The sequence below is a fragment of the Octopus sinensis genome, linkage group LG3 (genome assembly GCF_006345805.1).
Source record: "Octopus sinensis linkage group LG3, ASM634580v1, whole genome shotgun sequence".
NCBI classification, from domain to species: Eukaryota; Metazoa; Mollusca; class Cephalopoda; order Octopoda; family Octopodidae; genus Octopus; species Octopus sinensis.
The window spans coordinates 156,456,074-156,478,501 of NC_042999.1; the positions used below are offsets into that span (position 1 = coordinate 156,456,074).

Sequence of the window (22,428 nt, forward strand, 5' to 3'; positions counted from 1 at the left end):
GTTCTTTATGTCTACCAGGAGACCGAAATGATGCAGGAAATCGGCTCCTAAGATAGGGGTCGGCAGTTTAGCGACGACGAATACCCACTGAAATGTGCGGCGTAGTCCTATGTTTAATGTAGGGACTGTTCACCGTAGGTTGGAATGGGTGAATGGTTGACTGCCTGAAGACAGACTGATGTCTCTTTTCTTTTTCCAGAAGTGTTGGAGACTGGGATGATGCTGACTTCCGCACCTGTGTCAACCAGGAAACGCGTGCCTGTTACACGATCGCAAACGAAAAACAGGCGACTGTGTGGGTGCGAACCAGGAACTTCCGTCGCGTTCAATTCCTGGCTGTGCCGTTTCCGAACTGGGTGAGGAAAACGAGCACGGTACCGTACATTTTTTTGTCCCGTGTTCCGAATGTTCGGTGGTACCAACACGTGTCATGTGAGTTTCGGGTAGCACTGGGGCTTCGAGACCGTCTGCCATCTCGTCGAGATCGGCTGGTGCTTCGACGCTGGGGACTAAACTTTAGGGCTTGTATTTGGGCTGTGAGAATTTGTATTTGCGCAGCTTGCTGCGTCATTAATGCACGCAAATCCGAAATCTCTGAAGAACTGGTTTGTGCACGGAAAGGATTGGTACTGGGAGCGGCTGGCGTCACCGTCGATACCGTTGGATATCTGTGCGGTACTTCGGCTATTTTGTCAGCTAGCTCCGCCAGTTCTTCAAGGGATGTGTTTTCTCTGGTGGACGCGAGAACAACCTGGGTATTGGAGGGCAGACGCTGGAGAAAAAGTTGCTTGAAGATTTTTTCTGGGAGCGTCTCATCTCCGAGAAGCTGTTTCATTCTCCGAAGAAGCTGGGACGGCGTTTTGTCACCCAATTCTTCCGATATCAGAAGCTGGTGAAGTCTTTTTTGTTGGGATTCTGAGGTTCTGTTTATTAACGTGGTTTTAAAAACTTCATATGAAACAGAACCGGGTGGTGCCATGATAAGGTCGCGTATCACGTTCGTTATTTCTGGTGACAGAGAACTGATAACGTGAGAAAGTCGAGCCGCATCGCTCGATATTCTGTGAGAGGCAAACTGTGCCTCTATATGGTGAAACCACAATGTCGGGTCGTGGGTCCAGAATGGTGGAATTTTTAACGAGATCGCCGCTTGGAATGCCATGTTGATGTTGGCCGCTGGGTTTTGTTCCGGGAGATTCATTGTTTTCGTCGGAATTTTCAGTTGCTTCGTTGCTGGTGATGTGCAAACTGTAATTCTTCGACGCGGTTGATGAAGCTGGTTCCAGGGAAGGCGCGATTCGTTTTACGGGGTCACCAAATGTAGTGGATGCGTGGATGTATTAATAAATACATAAGTGCTTTGTAATAAATTAAAGATTTATTATCACTACATCAATTTGTAAGCAATGTTACACATCGCTTGTACAAAATGCATATTAAATAGTGGTTGCAAATAATACATATTAAAGGAATGCATAATACAGGATACACATTAAAGCAGAATATGTTTGATGGTGTGTGTGTGTGTGTGTGTGTGTAAATCATGCAGTACAGAGTCACCTTTCTGAATATTCTTTCGTCGTCCTCATAAATGCGTGGCGTTCTCTTAAACGTTGGTTCGGGTTCTCTCTAGATACCTATTTCTCCGTTCTATTTATAACATCTCAAATAGCCAGAAAAATAGATATACCGCAAGAGTGTTATTGCGTACAGTAGGTCGCTGGTCGTCCTGTTAAACTTCGCCTGACCTGCTCGGGTCAGAGGTCGAAGGGAGACGATCCATCATTTTTTGTCAGAACAAAGAGATTCTGATTTCGCGCCTTTTTGTGCATTGGTATTTTACGACCAATGATTCTTGGGTCTGATTTCGAATCCAAGCTTTGAGAAGGAAGTGCTAATTCTTACACATTTGTAATTACCTTATATCTTCTGCAATGGATTTGTAACGCGCAGGCGGTTCCAGGACAGCAATTGCAATTAGGTGAATTTTGGGGACTGTGTTCAGGAATAGAGGAAGTAATATCGTCAGAGGAGAGGTTAAAGAAGGGGTTAGAAGATTCTATATTATTAGTATTATTAACGTTATCATTACCAACATTGCTATTATTACTATTGTCGTTATTAATTGTACTATTTGTAAGGGTGGTAGAGATCGTAGTGGTGTTTCGGGTAGTGGTAGTAGGAAGGGTTGGGTTGTGGTTGTGGTCTAATGTAAGGGTATCTTTGCTGGAGCTGTGTGTGTGTTGAGTGTTCGTATGGCTAGAATTGTAGTTATGTGAGTTTTGATAGTAAAGAGAAAGCTTTTGCTTATTAGAGGATGCTACAATAGATTCGAAATTGGATGAGGTAGAATAAGATAGTTTCAGGGTGGATCGATTAAAGATAGAATGATATTTATGTTTTCGAGGGAAGTTAGTCTAGAATTTTAAAGAAGGATTTAGCTAAGTTCTTAACGTTAAGCGAGAATGGGGGTATGTACCACAGAATAGAGCGTCCGCCGCTTTTTTTAGGGGGTCTGGGAGTAGTACTGTCTAAGTTTTTAGATAAAGGAGTGCTATCTATTTTCTTGGAGAAGATATGTGGGTGACGAGACACAGCTTGCATACTTTCTCTCAAAATGATCACTTACTTTCTCCATTCAGTAATTTTCCACCGGAGGCGCAATGGCCCAGTGGTTAGGGCAGCGGACTCGCGGTCGTAGGATCGCGGTTTCGATTCCCAGACCGGGCGTCGTGAGTGTTTATTGAGCGAAAACACCTAAAGCTCCACGAGGCTCCGACAGTGGTGGTCCCTGCTGTACTCTTTCTCTCACTCTTACTTCCTGTTTCTCTTGTACCTGTATTTCAAAGGGCCGGCCTTAGTCACTCTCTGTGTCACGCTGAATATCCCGAGAATTGCGTTAAGGGAACACGTGTCTGTGGAGTGCTCAGCCACTTACACGTTAATTTCACGAGCAGGCTGTTCCGTTGATCGGATCAACCGGAACCCTCGTCGTCGTAACCGACGGAGTGCTTCCATCCATTTTCTACCGTTCTCTCTTCATTATCTTTCTGCATATTCATTTATTCTCTCTTTCTGTCTGTTATGTCGCACGTTCAGATGACCTCCACTAAACTTCACTCTCGACTCTAGTCTACCTTGACGTCTAGACTTCTCCCTCTATATCTACGTATTGGGCCAGCCTACTTCATCGTCTGGGGCGTCCACACAGCACTCTCCTTCCTTCACTTTCTGTGTAATTTTCTATTTTCTTTTCCTTTTACTTTCCTTCTAACTTGTCTCAACTTCTTTTTCTTATTTTCTGTCCTTTTTCCTTTTCACTTTTTTTTCTTCTCAAATTATTAGCAGTGTAATCATATCAAAGTTGCAACTTTAATAATGCTGAAGGATATGAGGGTTGCATTCATGTTGATAGAGTGGACACTGAGGTGGGACAAAGATAGAAGAATGTCTTTACGACTGACATCATTTTCTTAAAGATTTTGAAGTTAATCTGAGGCGCAGGAGTGGCTGTGTGGTAAGTAGCTTGCTAACCAACCACATGGTTCCGGGTTCAGTCCCACTGCCTGGCATCTTGGGCAAGTGTCTTCTGCTATAGCCCCGGGCCGACCAATGCCTTGTGAGTGGATTTGGTAGACAGTGTCATTTACGTAAATACCTAATATATTTAAATATCCTGTGAATCATCCCTTTTCGTAAGATATGCGGTGCGATCTGAGTTATTTGTCTGCTTTATGGTGGAAGTTCAGTGTCCTTGGAGAGGATTGCCTTAATCACGTTGAATCGTTTCTCACCCTCTCGACAAATAGTTGTAAATTGAGTAGAAACCACCATGCTTCATCACACACGCACAAAAAAAAAAAAGAGAAGAAAGAAGAAAGAAAAGTAAAGGAAAGAAAAGAAAATACCAATTGATAACATGAGTAAATGGTGACTCGTCTGATACCAAATGACAAATAATAAAAGTTGTCAGTCTTTGGTTTAAATGGTTAACATATCTTCACGACGAGTTCAAATTTTGCCGAGGGCGACTTTGTCTTTCATCCTTTCGGCGTCGATAAAATAAGTAGCAGTTAAACACTGGGGTCGATGTAATTGACTTGCTCACCTCATCTGAAATTGCTGGCCTTGTGCCAAAAATTTGAAACCAATATTTGTTACGCTGCAATCGTTTTAGTTTCAACACGCGGTCTCAAATGAAACCACTTGCAAATTAGTTGTAAATTGAGCAGAAACCATCATGCTTCATCACACACGCACAAAAAAAAAAAAAAAAAAAGAGAAGGAAAAGGAAAGAAAAGAAAAGGAAAGAAAAGAAAAGGAAAGAAAAGAAAATACTAATTGATAACATGAATAGATAGACAACTTTGAAATGACAGTGGTGCCATTCTGCTTTTCATTTATCTTAGTTGCTGTGGAATGAATCCGAGGTTGGGGAGCATTGTAAATTGTGAGCGAGGTGTAAAAGTAGAAGGCTGATTACCTTTGCCCTGTAGCACACACACACACATACACAACACACACACACACACACACACACACACACACACACACGCGCGCGCGCGCGCGCAGACACACATTACCGATAAGGAGAATGCTAATATTTACATGACCAGCAGTTTTGGAGGTGAGGGGATGTTAGACGCTATAAATGCAAGATATAACACTACTTGCAGCCGCAACACCAACCAATTCTTCTACAGTGAATATATTACATAATATAAATGACATATAAATAACATATGCTGTTTAATAATCGATGTCCGAGCTGTCATTTTTATTATACAGTCACACAACAAAAAGGCAGATAAAACGAATATATATTTTGTACGTAAACAGAATATTAGGCAATTGGAGTTCTTTATGAAACAGAAAAAAACTCAGTAACAAGCATACACACCCGTTGGGAAACAGTATCGTCAACACTAACACCACTACCACAACCAACAGCGCAAACTGTTTATATCACAAATCAGCTGCCACTAGAATTTGCTACATCAACCGCAATCAGTTTTACTAATATTACAAATAGCTACACAAACACATTATGGATAAGAAAGCTGTCGGAACAGTAAATGATGGACTCACTAAAGTATATGACAGAGCTGGAATATCATATTTCGTTTATAAATATCGGGGTCACAATATGATTCCTATACCTGTAGTGGCGGAGAATTTAGGGAAATTAAATTCACTCACAATTCGAACTGATGATGTTTTAATATGCAGTTACCCAGGAACAGGTAATGTTTTAAAACTAATGATTTACTTGTTTTCAGGTGCGATTGTAATTGACGGCAAACTCGTTAGCACATTTAGGTGCGATTGTTATTGAGTTGGCAAATTCATTAGCACATCGGACAAAATTTTTAGCGGCATTTCTTCCGACTTTGCGTTCTGAGATCAAATCACGCTGTTGTCACCTGTGCGTTTCAACTTCTCTGGGGCGAAGAAATAAGTAGGGGAGACCGGGGTTAGTTGACTACATTTTTTTACATTTTCACTGACAGAGCAATACTATTTAATGTATTCTACTGCATCTTGTATTACACGCATAAATCAACCGTAGCAGAAGATTTACAAAGCTAGAGATCTCATCTGCTCATTGTCTGGATTTATATTTTGTGCATTTTCTAAGACCACTTAAATGTGTCAACTTGCCCCAATACCGGGGCAAGTTGACACATATAATGGGGTATGTTGACACATGAATGCATTTTCTTGGAACATACATGTTAGTGGACAGAAACACATGATATAAGCTTGTTGGTTTGATCAAGGGCCTTTATTACGGTTTCATTACCTATCATCATCAGAGTCACAATTTGGGCATGTGAATATTGTCAGACCTGGTGTGCATGCTTCGTGAGCCCAACCTTTACAATCAGAGCATTGAAGCCACACTTCCCTTCCTTTGCTGTTGGAAAAAGGCTCGCAGCACACTAAGCAATACCACTCTTCCTCATCAGAGGTATCCCTTTCTTGAATTTGAACTTTTTTCTTAACAGTTGGACCTTTTCCCTTCGTTGACCTGCCCTTACTGAGTCCCTTTCCTGTCGTTCCTTTTATCAATGTTTGTCTTCTTTTTACTTTTACTTTTTGTCTTTTCTTCTATGATTGCTCTTTTAACCGGCGAGTCACTGAGGATTTCAGAACAACGTTTCTTTCTTCCTCTGGTTGATTCTTTCCTAGGGCCTGCTTTGGGTAGTAGACAGATTTGAAAGGGTGAAAGAAAAGGCCTGGTGGCTATGTTGCTTGAAGGCCCAGGTGTTGCAGGTGCTGAAGGCCCAGGTGCTGAAAGTGCAGGATCCGCCGGTCGGTCAGTGACATAGCTTGGTGCAAAGTCGCTGTCTGTGAAAATGTTGCGATTAAAAGAGCATATTCCTGTAGAAGAAAAGCCACTAAGAATGTTTGTCGGAGTTGCAGTCAATGGCCATGCAGTTTTGACAATACACGGGATGTCATAAATGGTCATGGTCTGGCCAGGATGGTTGATATGCCAGTCATCAATGGCAGTGTTTGTATACTTCTTCAGTGGTCCATAGACCGCTTTGTCCAACGGCTGTAACCTGTGTGTGCAGTGAGGTGGGAAAGAAAGCATGGTGATGCCATTGTCTGATGCATAAGTCAGCCCCTCGATACTAAGGTGAGAATCGTGATTGTCCAGCAAGAGAACTTGACTGCTTTGAACATTTCACGTTCCTCACAAAGTGTTGAAGGAATTTCACAAAATGCTCCTCACACAACCAACCAGATGGATTAGCACCTCCATCGCTGCTTGATGGTCCACTGTTTAGGAAATGTGGCCTAAAGTTCTTCCAAGGAAAAAAAAACAAAAAAAAAACGGTGGTATGCTGTTTCCAGCGGCATTTACACAGCATGCCAATGTGACCAGAACGTGAAGACGGACGAAATACTACTAAGCATTTTGACGGCGTGCTAACGATTCTGCCAATTGGCCACCTTAAGAAGATAGATAAATAATAAAAGTTTTTTAAAAAGCTATCGGTGACTCAGATGTTTGAAAAGACTTCTCTAAAAGGTCTCGTTGAGAATTTTATCTCCGAATCAGTTGTGTATAAAAAAAACTATAGCGATGACTTTATGATGCTTTAGTATATTATAAGTTCAAACTGTAGGCCTTTAGCATTTCTTTATTGGTGAATAGTGGAGGCGCAATGGCCCAGTGGTTAGGGCAGCGGACTCGCGGTCGTAGGATCGCGGTTTCGATTCCCAAACCGGGCGTTGTGAGTGTTTATTGAGCGAAAACACCTAAAGCTCCACGAGGCTCCGGCAGGGGATGGTGGTGATCCCTGCTGTACTCTTTCACCACAACTTTCTCTCACTCTTACTTCCTGTTTCTGTTGTACCTGTATTTCAAAAGGCCGGCCTTGTCACTCTCTGTGTCACGCTGAATCTCCTCGAGAACTACGTTAAGGGTACACGTGTCTGTGGAGTGCTCAGCCACTTACACGTTAATTTCATGAGCAGGCTGTTCCGTTGGTCGGATCAACCGGAACCCTCGTCGTCGTAACCGACGGAGTGCTTCCATTGGTGAATAAATTCAGCGTAGAAAGAAATCACGGCAGTAGAGAAAAAAGGGTCATGTCATAGTTGAGGCTGTCAAAAAAGTGGTTCCATTTTATTTTCGTCAGTCGATTTACTCGAGTAACTGAATAGAAATCTGTAGTTAATACGTTCAACTTACACGTTCAACGATAAATAAAAGCAATACAAGATTCATGCTGCTCTGTTACAAAATCTCGTATAATCCTGGATTTCCTTGATACTGTTACAGGTGCTTCATATCCTGAGTTTTGTGGTGTTATTTTACAGAGTACTTTCTTAGAACTTTACAAATCCTTCAGCAGTTTACATGGTTTATGCAGTTCGTTCAAGCATGAAATCTACTATATTTAGTGGTTGGCGTTAAACGTATATTTTCTGGTTAACGCATTCTGTCAGCAATAATATCGTCTGGAACCAAATCAGCTGATCAGATCTATCTGGGTATTCATTATATTTCATTATAGATTTGCATATGGATTTCTGCTGCATTGGGCGCGCGCGCTTCAATGTGTGTTAATGTGTGTGTGTGTGTGTGTGTGTGTGTGTGTGTGTGTTGGAGAATTTCATAGTTTAGTTTTATAGTAACAGAAATATTTGATTTACGACGAAATTTTGCCCCTGCATATTTATATATATATATACTTTATTTAAAGCAGCAGACAATTCAACAAAACCTGTTACTCCGAGTTTCCCGTTGCTGTTGCAAAAACTGTCCGATGAACGGCAACGGAAAACTCAGAGTAACAGGCTTTGTTGAATTTTCTGCTGCTTTAAATAAAGCATATTACTCTACCACTGGTATTTGAGTACTCTTTTTTCCACCTTGTTTCACATTTATGTGTTTACTCCGCTATATATATATATATATATATATGTTTTGGAAACTGATGTCTTTGGCCGTTCTACTAGTTGAATGTTAAGTAAATAAATTAACTATAAACTAACTTGTATGTTGCTTTGCCGAGCAACAAATACGCCTGTACTCTTATATTTTGTGTAAAGACAATTTAATTTTCCAGGTTCCCACTGGTTGTTTGAAATGACGAATATGATACTAAAAGAAAAAAGCGAAAGAATATCGACAATTAAAGAAGACCATATGCTGGAAATTTCTAGACCAGAAATGCTAGATGCCATTGATTCACCTCGCTTACTGCATACTCATTTACCTCCTGATATTATTCCCGAGGGTCTTTTGAAAGACCACAAAATTCTTTATCTGACTCGCAATCCTAAAGCTGCATTTGTGTCATACTTCAGACACATGGCAGCACTTGATGAATATGGATACCGAGGAACTTTGGAAAACTATTTGGAAAAGCTTATGAATGGAGAAGTAACTACTACTACTACTACTACTACTACTTCTACTACTACTACTACTACTACTACTACTACTATTACTACTACTACTACTACTACTACTACTACCACCACAACCACCACAACTACTACTACTACCCCCCTTACTATATATATATATATATATATACAGATATATATATGTGTGTATATACATACATATATCCACATACAAAAACATACACACATAAAATACCTGTACATACATTTACACCCACCCACATATATCCGCTTGTATGTTCATATATGTAGTATTAAATGATTGTGATCCTTAAAGTAAGATAGGGGAGTTAATTAAAGATTAAATATTATGATGGAGATAAGTAGGGTTGTTGGGGATTGCCTACGGGGTCTTGCAGATATATGCTGTGTCGTTATTTAGGTTGCTTTAGATTTGTGGTAAAATTTGAAGGTATGAAAAAAGCGGTGGTTGCATGTACTTAGGGTCTCATTATATTTGTTTAGTAGTGTTGAAGAGTTGTGTTTTAATATATGGAATACTTCTTTAAGGCAGCATAGCTTACAGGCTAAGCGTTGACCTTGGTATGGAAGCCCAGAATCTATTGTGAACCATGACAAAGTGTAGGAAATATTTCTATTTTTGAGATGATGTGCGACTGGCGAGTGTTGTGGATTTACTTTGTTTCTCGTATCTAAAAGAATTGAGATGAACGGCATATCGCTGTTTAAAATTTATGGTTGACCCCATATATATATAGCTGTAGAAATGTATAATGTGTTGAGGTCGGTGCGTTTATAAATTACATTAGATCTTCTACAATGGGTTTGTAGAGGGCATATATATATATGTATGTATATGTATATATTGCACCCAGTATTAAAATAGTGACAGATATCCTTACGTTGCATTTGAGCAAGCACAGCAGGGCTGAACATTATTCAAAATGGGGCACAATAGTAATGGCAATAATCGTGGAGCTATGCGATAACGAAGACTTCATATAGGCAATGTATACTATCCGAGAGACAAGACAATATTAAGAATTATAAGAATGATTAGCTCAACTCAGGTAGACCCTCAGACATGCACCACCATCCCACGTTTATATACAAACACAAGAACTTATAATGTATATTTGTACGATATACTCAGAAATAGCTGATTTCTAAAATCAATTTGCAGTTTTTGTTATACTTTGTATGAAATTTCTCTCTAATTTTATAGTGGTCGGCGGGCAATTTTTCGAATACACGCATGAAATTTGGCGCCTGATTAAAGACAATCCAAATGCTATAGTAATAACTTATGAAGAAATGAAAAAGGTAAGTATGTTTACGTCACCTGTTATTTTGCCATTCATCGACTGAAATAAATTCATCGATGAAATAAAACTTATTGGTTCTTAGACCAACCCGAACATACTCGTAGTATCAAGGATTATATTCATTTTTATATGTAGTTAAAGCAGATAATATTTATTAGATAACAAAGATTACGAGCTCTGAAATTCTAATTTCTTCTGCTATGATGTATGCGTTTGGAGGCGCGTGGTTTAGTGGTTAGGGTGTCAGCATAATGATCGTAAGATTGTGGTTTCGATTCCTGGACCGGGCGATGCGTTTTGTTCTTGAGCAAAACACCTCGTTTCACGTTGCTCCAGTTCACTCAGCTGGCAAAAATGAGTCACGCTGCGATGGACTGGCGTCCCGTCCAGCTGGGGAACACATACGCCATTGAAACCGGGAAACCGGGCCCATGAGCTTGGCTAGGTTCTAAAAGGGCGCATTTATTTTTATTTTTATGATGTATGCGTACATACATACATATGTACATATGTACAAATAAGCAAACATACACTTACATAATGACATACACAACCATACATGCCTATATAAACGCATATATAAATAAGCATATGCAAAGAAAATACTTTAGCAACATCGCTCTCAATGGCTTTATGATATCTTGTTTATTCTGCGCTTGACGCTTCTCATTCATAAACAGGAGGAAAATATAACCTATGATGATACTTGTAACAGAGAACTCATAACCAAAAACATTACACAGTGATCAAAAGCATAGGCCTCAGAACTCGCAGAAAACAAGCAATGAACAGCACACAATGTATTTGTAGTACTACTACTCGCACCAATATTTGTGGTTGTTGATTGGACACTAGATGATATACGAACCGTTCCTTTTAAAGCCCGAGAGCTAAAATCTCTGTAAAATGGAGCCATAACAGATCAAGAAAAAAGGGTTTGGGACTGATCATTACCTTACTAACAACCCATCAGGCACAATGTCGTTAAATATAAATAAATGCGCCCTTTTAAAGTCTAGCCAGGCTCATGGGCCCGGTTTCCTGATTTCAATGGCGTATGTGTTCCCCAGCTGGACGGGACGCCAGTCCATCGTAGCGTGACTCATTTTTGCCAGCTGAGTGGACTGGAGCAACGTGATATGAAGTGCTTTGCTCAAGAACAAAACGCATCGCCCGGTCCAGGAATCGAAACCACAATCTTACGATCATTATGCTGACACCCTACCCACTAAGCCATGCGCCTCCACGCACAGTGTCGTTACCACATCATTAATAGCACTGATTTAGAGCCCTCACAGCTGCTACAAATGATGCGTCTCACTATCACAGTGGATTTATCAAGGCGAAATCACATTCTTACCATATATGGGACAGCTTTTCACTTTATTGCCAGAAAATATTTCATACCCAACATCTACTGTCACTTTACAGGAAGTGTTTCTACTCGTAACAAGTTACCTTTGAAAGGTTATACCATACTTTCGAGGTTCAATTGGATATAGTTACAGCTCGATGTCTATCGGGAACAAAATTTAGGCCGGAACATTTTGGGAAAGATGTGTTTTGTGTTGGGCATGAGTACAGTAAAGGGAAGTGAGATGTAGGTGAAGAAATTGGTACATAATCCGTTAGAGAATAAGAGTAGAAAGAGTTGTAGGAACGAAAAAGTCAGGGGAAGGATACATCACCCAGATTAGGGTTTGTGGAGCATTGTTGTTACTTATCTTTCTAAACACCAGCTTATACATAGTATACGTTAAATACGTACATATAGGCGCAGGAGTGGCTGTGTGGTAAGTAGCTTGCTAACCAACCACATGGTTCCGGGTTCAGTCCCACTGCGTGGCACCTTGGGCAAGTGTCTTCTACTATAGCCCCGGGCCGACCAATGCCTTGTGAGTGGATTTGGTAGACGGAAACTGAAAGAAGCCTGTCGTATATATGTATATATATGTATATGCATTTATGTGTTTGTGTGTCTGTGTTTGTCCCCCTAGAATTGCTTGACAACCGATGCTGGTGTGTTTACGTCCCCGTCACTTAGCGGTTCGGCAAAAGAGACCGATAGAATAAGTACTGGGCTTACAAAGAATAAGTCCCGGGGTCGATTTGCTCGACTAAAAGGCGGTGCTCCAGCATGGCCGCAGTCAAATGACTGAAACAAGTAAAAGAGTAAAAGAGTATACCAGTAATAGCTATTAAATTAAACAGCAATACTTTCTACAGTTTAGAAATATTTTCTTTAATATAAATGAGTTATTCGTATATCACACGCATATTTCATAATGATAGTTAAGAGCAATTATCAAAATAGTCTGTTTAATTTTTTTATTGTATTTCTTATAACAGGTTCCCTTTGAAGTAGTGTCTCGCATTGCCAAGTTGCTCGGGAAGTCTATTAGCAACCAACTAGCTGAAAACATCATTGACATGTGTTCGTTTGAGAAGATGACATCCGAAAAAAGTACCGAGAGTTCCAACTTTACAAAAGAATTGTTCCGGGACAATGGATCTTTTTATCACAATGGTATGTTTACAGTTGATATCAGTATGTTTAAGAGGAATAACAAAATGAAGGTGTGATGTTAGTGCAGTTTCCACGGACATTAAATCTATAAGTAAAGCTAAATAACTAATGGGATCGAAGCACTCCGTCGGTTACGACGATGAGGGTTCCGGTTGATCCAAATCAACGGAACAGCCTGCTCGTGAAATTAACGTATAAGTGGCTGAGCACTCCACAGACACGTGTACCATTAACGTAGTTCTCGGGGATATTCAGCGTGACACAGAGAGTGACAAGACCGGCCCTTTGAAATACAGGTACAACAGAAACAGGAAGTAAGAGTGAGAGAAAGTTGTGGTGAAAGAGTACAGCAGGGATCACCACCATCCCCTGCCGGAGACTCGTGGAGCTTTAGGTGCTTTCGCTCAATAAACACTCACAACGCCCGGTCTGGGAATCGAAACCGCGATCCTACGACTGCGAGTCCGCTGCCCTAACCACTGGGCTATTGCGCCTCCACTTGATATTTTATTAGCAACTCTATCACAATCGGATCAACTTTGAGGAAACATTTCTGGAAAAGAAGTACCTATGTTTCAAACTTCTTCAACTTCAACAGGAACAACTATACTGACCAATTTTTACCCCCAAAGATGATGCAACAGTACAAAATGATGATGAAATACTTACAATGTAATGGCATCAAAACGGTAGGGAAAAAATAACGAGAAATCAGAAATTACTCATTTTGCTCCAGTTACCGCTTTTGCTCCTGCCCCATGTATATAAAATTATTTGTAATTTAAATAACGTGAAACGCCTTCAACAAAGTATTGAAGTCACATAATGTTCTGGGACATGTCGACAGATCACCTTTTGGTATAAGGCACCTACTTTAACAAAATGTTAATTTTGCACATTTGCATAAAACCAGAAGTCTGTAAAGAAGATGGATAGATCTCAGTATGTTATGACTATTTGTTTTATTGCACCACAAAATTTAAAATAGAAATACAAAGGGACATAACTATATACCAAATTTGAATATGTTTGATAATCTGCTGTTTTTAGCATTCTTTACTGTGATAAATGCTAAAATTGAATTCATAATAGAATTTTTAATAATTTTTTTTTAGGTCAAATTGCGACTTGGAAAAAGTGGTTAACTGTAGAACAAAGCGAGAGAATAGATGCTTGCATCCAATCACAGCTCATTGACCAGGGAATCAATTTAAATTTTTGAGTTATTTAATGTCTTTCAAGTAAGGGTTCGTAACATTATTTACAAGAGATTGTAAACAAATATCTGATGAAAAATAATCTATTTTATTGGAATTATTAAAATATTTGATTTGTTTCAATGTGTTATACTTAATAATAAATAATGTAGACATTGTGATAAATATAATTAATGATTATATAAATACGGATTGTCTTCGGCTTTATCTTTTGCATTTTGTTATCACTGGACTGCGGTCATACTGGAACACCAATTTGAAAGGCTTTAGTCGAATGGATCTATCCCATGATTTCTGTTTTTTAAAGCGCGATACTTATTCTATAGGTCACTTCTGCGGAACCACAAAATTACGGGGATATAAACAAACCAACAATATATGTCACAGAATCAAGGAAATTGGGTTTAATCGGGATTAAACGTTGATCTTATATATACCGTAAATCCTCGAGTATAATTCGCATTTTCCCCCCAAAATTTAAAGGTCAAAATCCCTAGTGCGTATTATATACGAGGTTAAAAATGAAAAATATTTTCTAAGCAATGTCCGAGTCTCTATTTGCTGTCCGGCAATGTTTATTCAGACACATTTTGTGATGTCGGGTTCGAAAATACCTTAAGCTAAGCCTGAAAGCAATGAAGTCATAAAAGAATCATCCATAACTTGCAGTAAGCAACATTTATTAAAATAAAAAGTATTCAGAACACAGAATAACATGTAACAAAAACAATTTGCAAACATATTTACATTTCCATATAACAGTTAAGAACATCACCATAATTGTATTACGCATGCGCGGAAGCGTCTGTTCGACTAAATGCTGCTGGCTTAATTTCCGCACGAATTGTGCATAATAGTTCATCCTGCTGTTTGTATTGGTACTCTGGATGACGTTGAATGGAAAGATGAAATAAATGAAAGTGAATCTTCTGATGTTGACTATGAATCTGACGATGACGGAGATTTACACTACAATGATGCTGACATGCTTACGGAGGAACAAATGGAACAGTTATTTGATGCTGAAAGTGACGTTGAATTCGAAGGATTTGAATAAATGTTTTTGCTTTTGCTTTTGTAACTGATAGTGATAAATATGTAAATGCAGCTTACTTAATATTTATTTTTCACTGACGTTATTATTGTTATTTCTTTATTTTCTGCAAACAAAATACACAAAAAAGCTATACAATAATGATAAAGGACGTTACCGTATACATTTTTACAAACCAAGGACGTTGTATAGACCTCCTTGACTCAAGTTAGCGAAGGGATGCGTATTATACACAAAGTTTAGGTTTTTCGGAGGTACAGCCCCCTAAAAATCCCCTGCTTATTATACTCAAGGGCATTGGTCGGCCCGGGGCTATAGCAGAAGACACTTGCCCAAGATGCCACGCAATATATATATTATATATATATGTGTGTGTGTGAGTGTGTGCGTGTGTGCGTGCGTGTGTGTGTATGTATGTATGTGTGTGTGTGTATATATATTCAAAATGTAGCTACATGTGGATTGTTGGCGATTTTTTTCTTCCGTCTTCCTTTTCTCTTGGACCTTCCTCTGTCTCCTGTTTCTGAAGAAGACCTTTGCTCGAAACGTAAAGCGCTCTTCTTTTCCTTCCCTGAGCGTCTTGTAATACTTTGTATGTACCACGACCTCGCGTTGTTCTTTTCTTGTGTTTTCTCTTTGTTTTTTTGTTTGTTAATTATATATAAGTCCTTGGGTCGATTTGCTCGACTAAAGGCGGTGCTCCAGCATAGCCACAGTCAAATGACTGAAACAAATAAAAGAATAAAAAATAAAAAGACTATATATATATATATATATATATATATATGTAAAAAATACAAACTGGGACAAGAACGAGAAACATTTAGAAGACGATGCAAAAAACACGGACGGGACATTCGAAGCCTTCAATCTTCAGTCAAGAACCGGATCATCGTAGCAATTTCGGCTGATTAATCTTGATTTGCTCCGATCTGGCCAGCCCCAAAGGAATATATATATATATATATATATATATATATATTGATAAAAATGGTAAGACAACAAAAGAATGAAAGAGACCTCGATATTATGTAAATAGAGGAATTTATCTGTAAATGTAATATGTGACAATTATTCGGTAGCCATGATAAAACTTCGAGTTTCGGATGCTGAGGTGGAAATCCACGCCGCCATCTCTTCAGTTATCCGGCCATCGGAAAAAATGCTATGAAAAATGACCGTTATACAAAGGGAAATTACTGTGTGATTGACCGTCATTAAGACAAAAGAGCTATTAGAATGATCGCTAAGTGAAGGGAGGGAGTAAAAGTAAGGGGGTAAAAAAGTTTATAGTATTCACATAAGCGCACATGTTCATACCTACACATGAGCGCCCGCACACGTACGTGCATGCGCCTAAAAGTATACACTCATCCACCCTCACTTTAAACGTACACAACCTCACCCGCACCATAAACCAATATCTCTATAAATTGTAAAAAATATATGTATATTTATGTATATATAAGTAAAAGGTATATGTGTGTGTGGTGTGTGTGTGTGTGTGTGTGTGTGCGTGTGTTTGAGTGAGAAAAAGAGGAAGAGAGATAGAAAAACTGACTCAGAGAGACTCAGAGAGAGTGAACGTGCGTGTGAATATGTTTGTGAGTGTGTGTGTGTATTTATATCTGTGTGTGTATGTTTTTTATACTTGTATGTGTGTGTGTATGTGTGTGTGTGTGTTCGTGTTTGGTTAGTGTGGCTCCTTAATGACATTCTGCATGGGTCTGTTAGTGCGAGTGTTTCTTACAGATGTGCGGGCGAATGCGTGTGTGCGTGTGTATTTTCGCGTGTGTATGCATACTTGTGCAGGTTTTGTGGTAAAGGTTGCTGTAAAGGAGTTGAGAGAGGTTAGCTTTTGAGAAGGGCTTCATATTACAGCACTTGGATTCTAGTTTGATGCCAAACATTGCCAGCAAGCTAGTTTATTCTGAACATGTACTCATGCGCACACAATGGGCTCCAATAATTTCTGTTTTTATTATTACTGGAGATGCAAAACCGATGATCTCTTCCTGGGTCCCTTTCCTTCAAATCGATAACCCTCCTTCCAAGTATGTGTATGTATGTAATCATTCATTATTAAGTGGTAAACTTAGTATTGTTGATATTGTTTGGACTCTTCTTTTACTTGTTTCGGTCATTTGACTGTGACCATGCTGGGGCACCGCCTTGAAGGGTTTTAGACAAACAAATCGACCCTAAAAACTTTCTTATGTTTAGAAGCTTAGTACTTATGCTATCCGTCTCTTTTGCCGAACCGCTAAGTTAGAGGACGTAAACACACCACTACCGGTTGTCAAGCGGCGTTGGGCGACAAACACAGACACAGAGGCACACACACATAGATATATACATGCATACACACACACACACACATATACGACGGGCTTCTCTCAGTTACTGTTTACCAAATCCCCTCTCAAGGCTTTCGTTGACCTGAGACTATAGTAGAAAATACTTGCCCATGGTTTCACACAGTAGTAGTAGTAGTAGTAGTAGTAGTAGTAGTAGTAGTAGTTTTTGGGAAAGCACTGTAACAGCGCATCGCTGCTCCCACCATTTGTTAGTGATTCTCTACTCCCGGTAGATGTCGCCTTTGCACCACTTAGGCGAAATCACTCCAGCCCATGGGTCTGTTTTGGGTAGTCGATGCTGGTAAGGATTTTACGAAGTCTGAGTGCAAGTCCTACTTCAACCTCTTTTAGTCGCCTTTTTACGACACGCAGAGGAAATATAAGACGAGAGATTAGAAATTTTCATACAGATAGGTTTTTAGAACAAAAGGCGTGGCTCTCAATCAGTTTATGGAAAGTTTTGTAGGTGTGTGAATGTAGGTTCAAGGAAGCATCAAGATAGTCGACCTCAGGTTATTACTAATTGTAATTTTTAGCCCTATGTTGATAAGTGCAGAGTTGGTACAAACTAATGTTGCGGGTAGGGAATTTAGTTTTAGTATATGGAAGCTTGGCATATATCAGCACTGTCATAGGAACACAAAGGGTGGAGGCTCAATAGCCCAGTGGTTAGGGCAGCGGACTCGCGGTCATAGGATCGCGGTTTCGATTCCCAGACCGGGCGTTGTGAGTGTTTATTGAGCAAAAACACATAAAGCTGTTCCGTTGATTCAGATCAACCGGAACCCTCGTCGTCGTAACCGACGGAGTGCTTCCATCCATTCCAGGAACACAAAGGGACGTCAAATAGGTCCCTTGGTTAATAATTTATAATCCAAGCTGGTTCTTTTTGAAAGAGGCGAATTCTACGTGCATGCACGACCAGTCCAATATCTATCTGATTTATACTGAATTATTTGCTGGTAAACTCCGTAGCTTTGACCAGCAACGGTGTCGATATGGTGAACTTCTACGTCTACGATGTCAAACTTTTGGAACCGATTCTTTGACTTACTCTTTACTCCCTTGAACTAACTGATGACAGGGTCACTGTTTTCCCACTATGTGATAAAAACAACATATATCCTGCTGAAGTTAATGAGTTACAACAATTATTTAAATACATAAGACAAAAGTAATTTACCAGCTTGTTCCAACTAGGGCACACAAATCAAGGACTGTGGATACCTTCCGTCATAAGACGTGGCCACCTGGGTTTGCTATTTCTAAAAGCCAAGAATCATTTCCTATTAAAAGAACTGACCAACTGCAAACATGTCAACACATTTTTTCTTCTTTCACTCTTCCTTCTTCCTTTCCTTCTCTTTTCCATTGACACACCTTTCAGACACAAAAGTACACACACACACACACCACACACACATGCTCTCTCTCTCTCACTTTCTCCCCATTCATCACCCTCTTGTACTATCTTATATCTCTCTCCACCCCTACACACTCAATAATACTATAAAAAGAGACAAAATTCCTGAAAAAGCATAAGCTTCTGAGAATAAGAAAACTTATTGATATGTAAGAGATGACATATAGTGTGTATGTGCGTGCATATACACACACATACATACATACATAAATACATATATACATACATACATACATACAAACATACATGCATACACAGGCGTATGTACGTACATGCATACATACATACATACATACACACATGTATACATACATACACACATACATACGTACATATATATGACGAACTAACTGTTACTTTCTCAGATGCAGCACGGATTTTTGTCAGTGAACAGGTCGCGGATTTTAGCGACGAAAATATTTTGACAAATTAAACTTAAATGTTGAAGTTAATCGAACGGCTTTTGTGTGTTTCTTAAATGGCTTATAAACACCTTCCACGCTGCAATTATATATATATATATATATATATATAATATATATATATATATAATATATAATATATATATATATATATATATATATATCTTATTATAAAAGGCAGATTTTATCTGCCTCCCTTTGTATCTTATAGAAATCTACAATATAGGATTTCTTCAATTACAATTTACCTAGCATTTTAAGAGTAGAATGCATCGGGTCATGCCAGGTCCAGTTTTAAAATTTAAACTCCAATTAAGCAAAATTTACAGAAAACTCACATTCTGGTGTGTGTGTCAAATGCTTTCTTAGTCTGGTTTACAGCACACGCAAACGCACACACACAGTGGGCAGCGAATAAAATGAAAGTAATTTACTTACTGTAGTGAGTGATTCTTTCACTCTGCCTCCCACTTCCTCTCTTTCAACACATAGACACGCAAATATATAAATAAAAATTGTAAGCTAACGTGCGTGTGTGTGAGTGTGTGTGTGTGGCGCGGTGTGTGTGTGAGGGTGCGCGCGGGTGTGTGTGTGTGTGTGTGTGTGTGTGCGTGTGCGTGAGTGTGTGACAGGAAAGTTTTTTACGACGACGAATATAAGTAGCAGAAAGATAAGACAGTAAGGTGTGATTTGAGGGAGATTTGGCTGCTATTTCTACCATGTCTAGCTGCCATGTAGGGGTCTCCCTCATAGGCTCATACATACATATATACATAGATAAGACAGTAAGGTGTGATTTGGGGGAAAATTGGCTGCTATTTCTACCAGGTCTAGCTACCATGTAGAGGTCCTCCTCATTGGCTCATATATATATACATACATAAGACAGTAAGGTGTGATTTGAGGGAGATTTGGCTGTGTTTCTACCAGGTCTGTTAGGCCTTCTCATGTAAACTCAAGCTTTCTCATGCCTTGAACATAAGACCAAAGCAGAGAATGTATTTTATTCTTCTGCTTTTTCCAGCCATTGGTCTGTGGCCATGCTGGGGCAATGCCTTGAAGAATTGTAGTTTAATGAATCAACTCCAGTTTTATTTTTGTAAGCATTGTACTTATTCTATCTGTTTCCTTTGTGAAACCACTAGGTGACAGGGATGTAAACAAACCAACATTCGTTGTCAAGCAGTGGTGGAGGACAATCACAAGCACAGACACGCACACACACACACATACATGCATACACATATACACACATACATATACAAACATATATATATATATGTGTGTATATATATATTGCAGCGTGGAAGGTGTTTGTAAGCCATTTAAGAAACACACAAAAACCGTTACATTCACTTCAACATTTAAATTTCATTTGCCAAAATTTTCGTCGCTTTGAGACCGCGACCTGTTCACTGACAAAAATATCGTGCTAACAGGTCGCGGTCTCAAAGCGACGAAAATATTTTGACAAATTAAATTTAAATGTTGAAGTGAATCTAACGGTTTTTGTGTGTTTCTTAAATGGCTTTAAACACCTTCAACGCTGCAACTGTTTTCGTTCCAGCACACGATCTCAGATCAAGTCACTTGCTATGCAAGTACATCTCTGTAACTATTTATATATTATATATATATATATATAATATGTATATGGTAAAAACAGTAAGATAACAAAAGAAAGAAAGAGACCTCAATATTATGTAAATAGAGGAAATCTTATATATAAAAGTGAGGTTGTGTGTCTGTCTCCTACGATTTAGATTCCTAACTACTCCCACATTTTGCGGTGCAGTTTAACCAAAACCGGGTATCTTATAGTCGTGATTCATATCGAGACCGTCTGGGTATTAGCGCGCGTCTACGATGAGTCTACGATTTAAAAAAAAATTACCATCAATTTTTCCCATTTTTAATCCATTTTTGACATATATAAGGGAAGAGTAACTCTCTAAAATTTATTATTAAATCTCAGAACGTAAAAAGCTACAGTAAACACCCTCCCCCTTTGTGGTTAGCCATATTGAGATGGCTATTATACTTTACATCTCTAAAAATGGTTATATAATTATTTCCCTTACAAACCCGAGCAACGCCGGGCGATACTGCTAGTCTTATTATAAAAGGCAGATTTTATCTGCCTCCCTTTGTATCTTATAGAAATCTACAATATAGGATTTCTTCAATTACAATTACCTAGCATTTTTAAGAGTAGAATGCATCGGGTCATGCCAGGTCCAGTTTTTAAAATTTAAACTCCAATTAAGCAAAATTACAGAAAACTCACATTCTGGTGTGTATGTCAAATGCTTTTCTTAGTCTGGTTTACAGCACACGCAAACGCACACACACAGTGTGCTACGAATAAAGTGAAAGTAATTCAGTGTGTTGACAGGTAGACAATAGAATGCGGTGACGATGGCGATGTAATATTTGTTTCTGTCTATGACGCTGATAGATACATGAGTAAAATGTATGGGAAGCTAATAGATAAGAGTGAGTGAAAATGTTCTTGGAAGAGAGTAAATAGCGAGAGAGAGTGATTTGAGGAAGACTTTACATTAAATAACCGTAGTGGCTTGTGTTAGTAATAAAGTAAACATACACTCATACATACATACATACATACATACATACATACATACATACATACATATACACACACACATACACACACACATACATACATACACACACACATACATACATACACACATACATACATACATACATATACATACATACATATACATACATACATACACACACACACACACACACACAGTATTGAAGCTTGAGAACAATCAGATACATTTGCAACACATCTGTTGAAAATATTATTGTTCACACACATACATATACATATATACATACAGACAGACAGACAGATAGACACACACACACACACACACATGATCCAGCATGCCACAACCTCAAGCTGAAACATATAAAAGAATAACAGAATATAATGTGTGCATGTGTGTGAGAGAGAGAGTGTGTGTGTATATGTATGTATGTATGTATGTATGTATGTATGTATATATATATAATAATGCGGTTTTTTCAACAGCTTGAACTAAAAGTCAGAGGGGAATGGGATAAACTACTTATATTAACTTGCTATAAAAGCAGGTAGTAATTTTATCTTGTCCTTATTCATAGTGCAAGTTTTGAAGAGTGCATTTCGATTTTAACAGCTATTTGTTTCAAA

General features: G+C 38.9%; 2 protein-coding genes across 2 annotated transcripts; one reads left to right on the forward strand and one right to left on the reverse strand.

Moving 5' to 3' along the window:
- Nucleotides 1-325: 325 nt before the first annotated feature.
- On the reverse strand, nucleotides 326-1,201 carry LOC115209574. Its single transcript, XM_029778011.1, has one exon. The coding sequence runs from the start codon at nucleotides 1,199-1,201 to the stop codon at nucleotides 326-328; it is 876 nt and encodes a 291-aa protein (XP_029633871.1).
- Nucleotides 1,202-4,741: 3,540 nt separating this feature from the next.
- On the forward strand, nucleotides 4,742-14,079 carry LOC115209802 (cytosolic sulfotransferase 12-like). Its single transcript, XM_029778352.2, has 4 exons — nucleotides 4,742-5,243; nucleotides 10,118-10,215; nucleotides 12,567-12,744; nucleotides 13,860-14,079. Exons 1-4 carry the CDS (start codon nucleotides 5,048-5,050, stop codon nucleotides 13,964-13,966), a joined length of 579 nt encoding a protein of 192 aa, XP_029634212.1. The 5' UTR covers nucleotides 4,742-5,047; the 3' UTR covers nucleotides 13,967-14,079.
- The last annotated feature ends 8,349 nt before the right edge of the window (nucleotides 14,080-22,428 follow it).

Bases quoted from the DNA above. Each gene is read 5' to 3' on its own strand.
- LOC115209802 (XM_029778352.2), top strand. From the start codon at position 5,048: ATGGATAAGAAAGCTGTCGGAACAGTAAATGATGGACTCACTAAAGTA. The intron at 5,244-10,117 runs GTAATGTTTTAA...CTAATTTTATAG, and splicing joins ATGCAGTTACCCAGGAACAG to TGGTCGGCGGGCAATTTTTC. The intron at 12,745-13,859 runs GTATGTTTACAG...ATTTTTTTTTAG, and splicing joins TGGATCTTTTTATCACAATG to GTCAAATTGCGACTTGGAAA.
- LOC115209574 (XM_029778011.1), bottom strand. From the start codon at position 1,201: ATGAATCTCCCGGAACAAAACCCAGCGGCCAACATCAACATGGCATTC.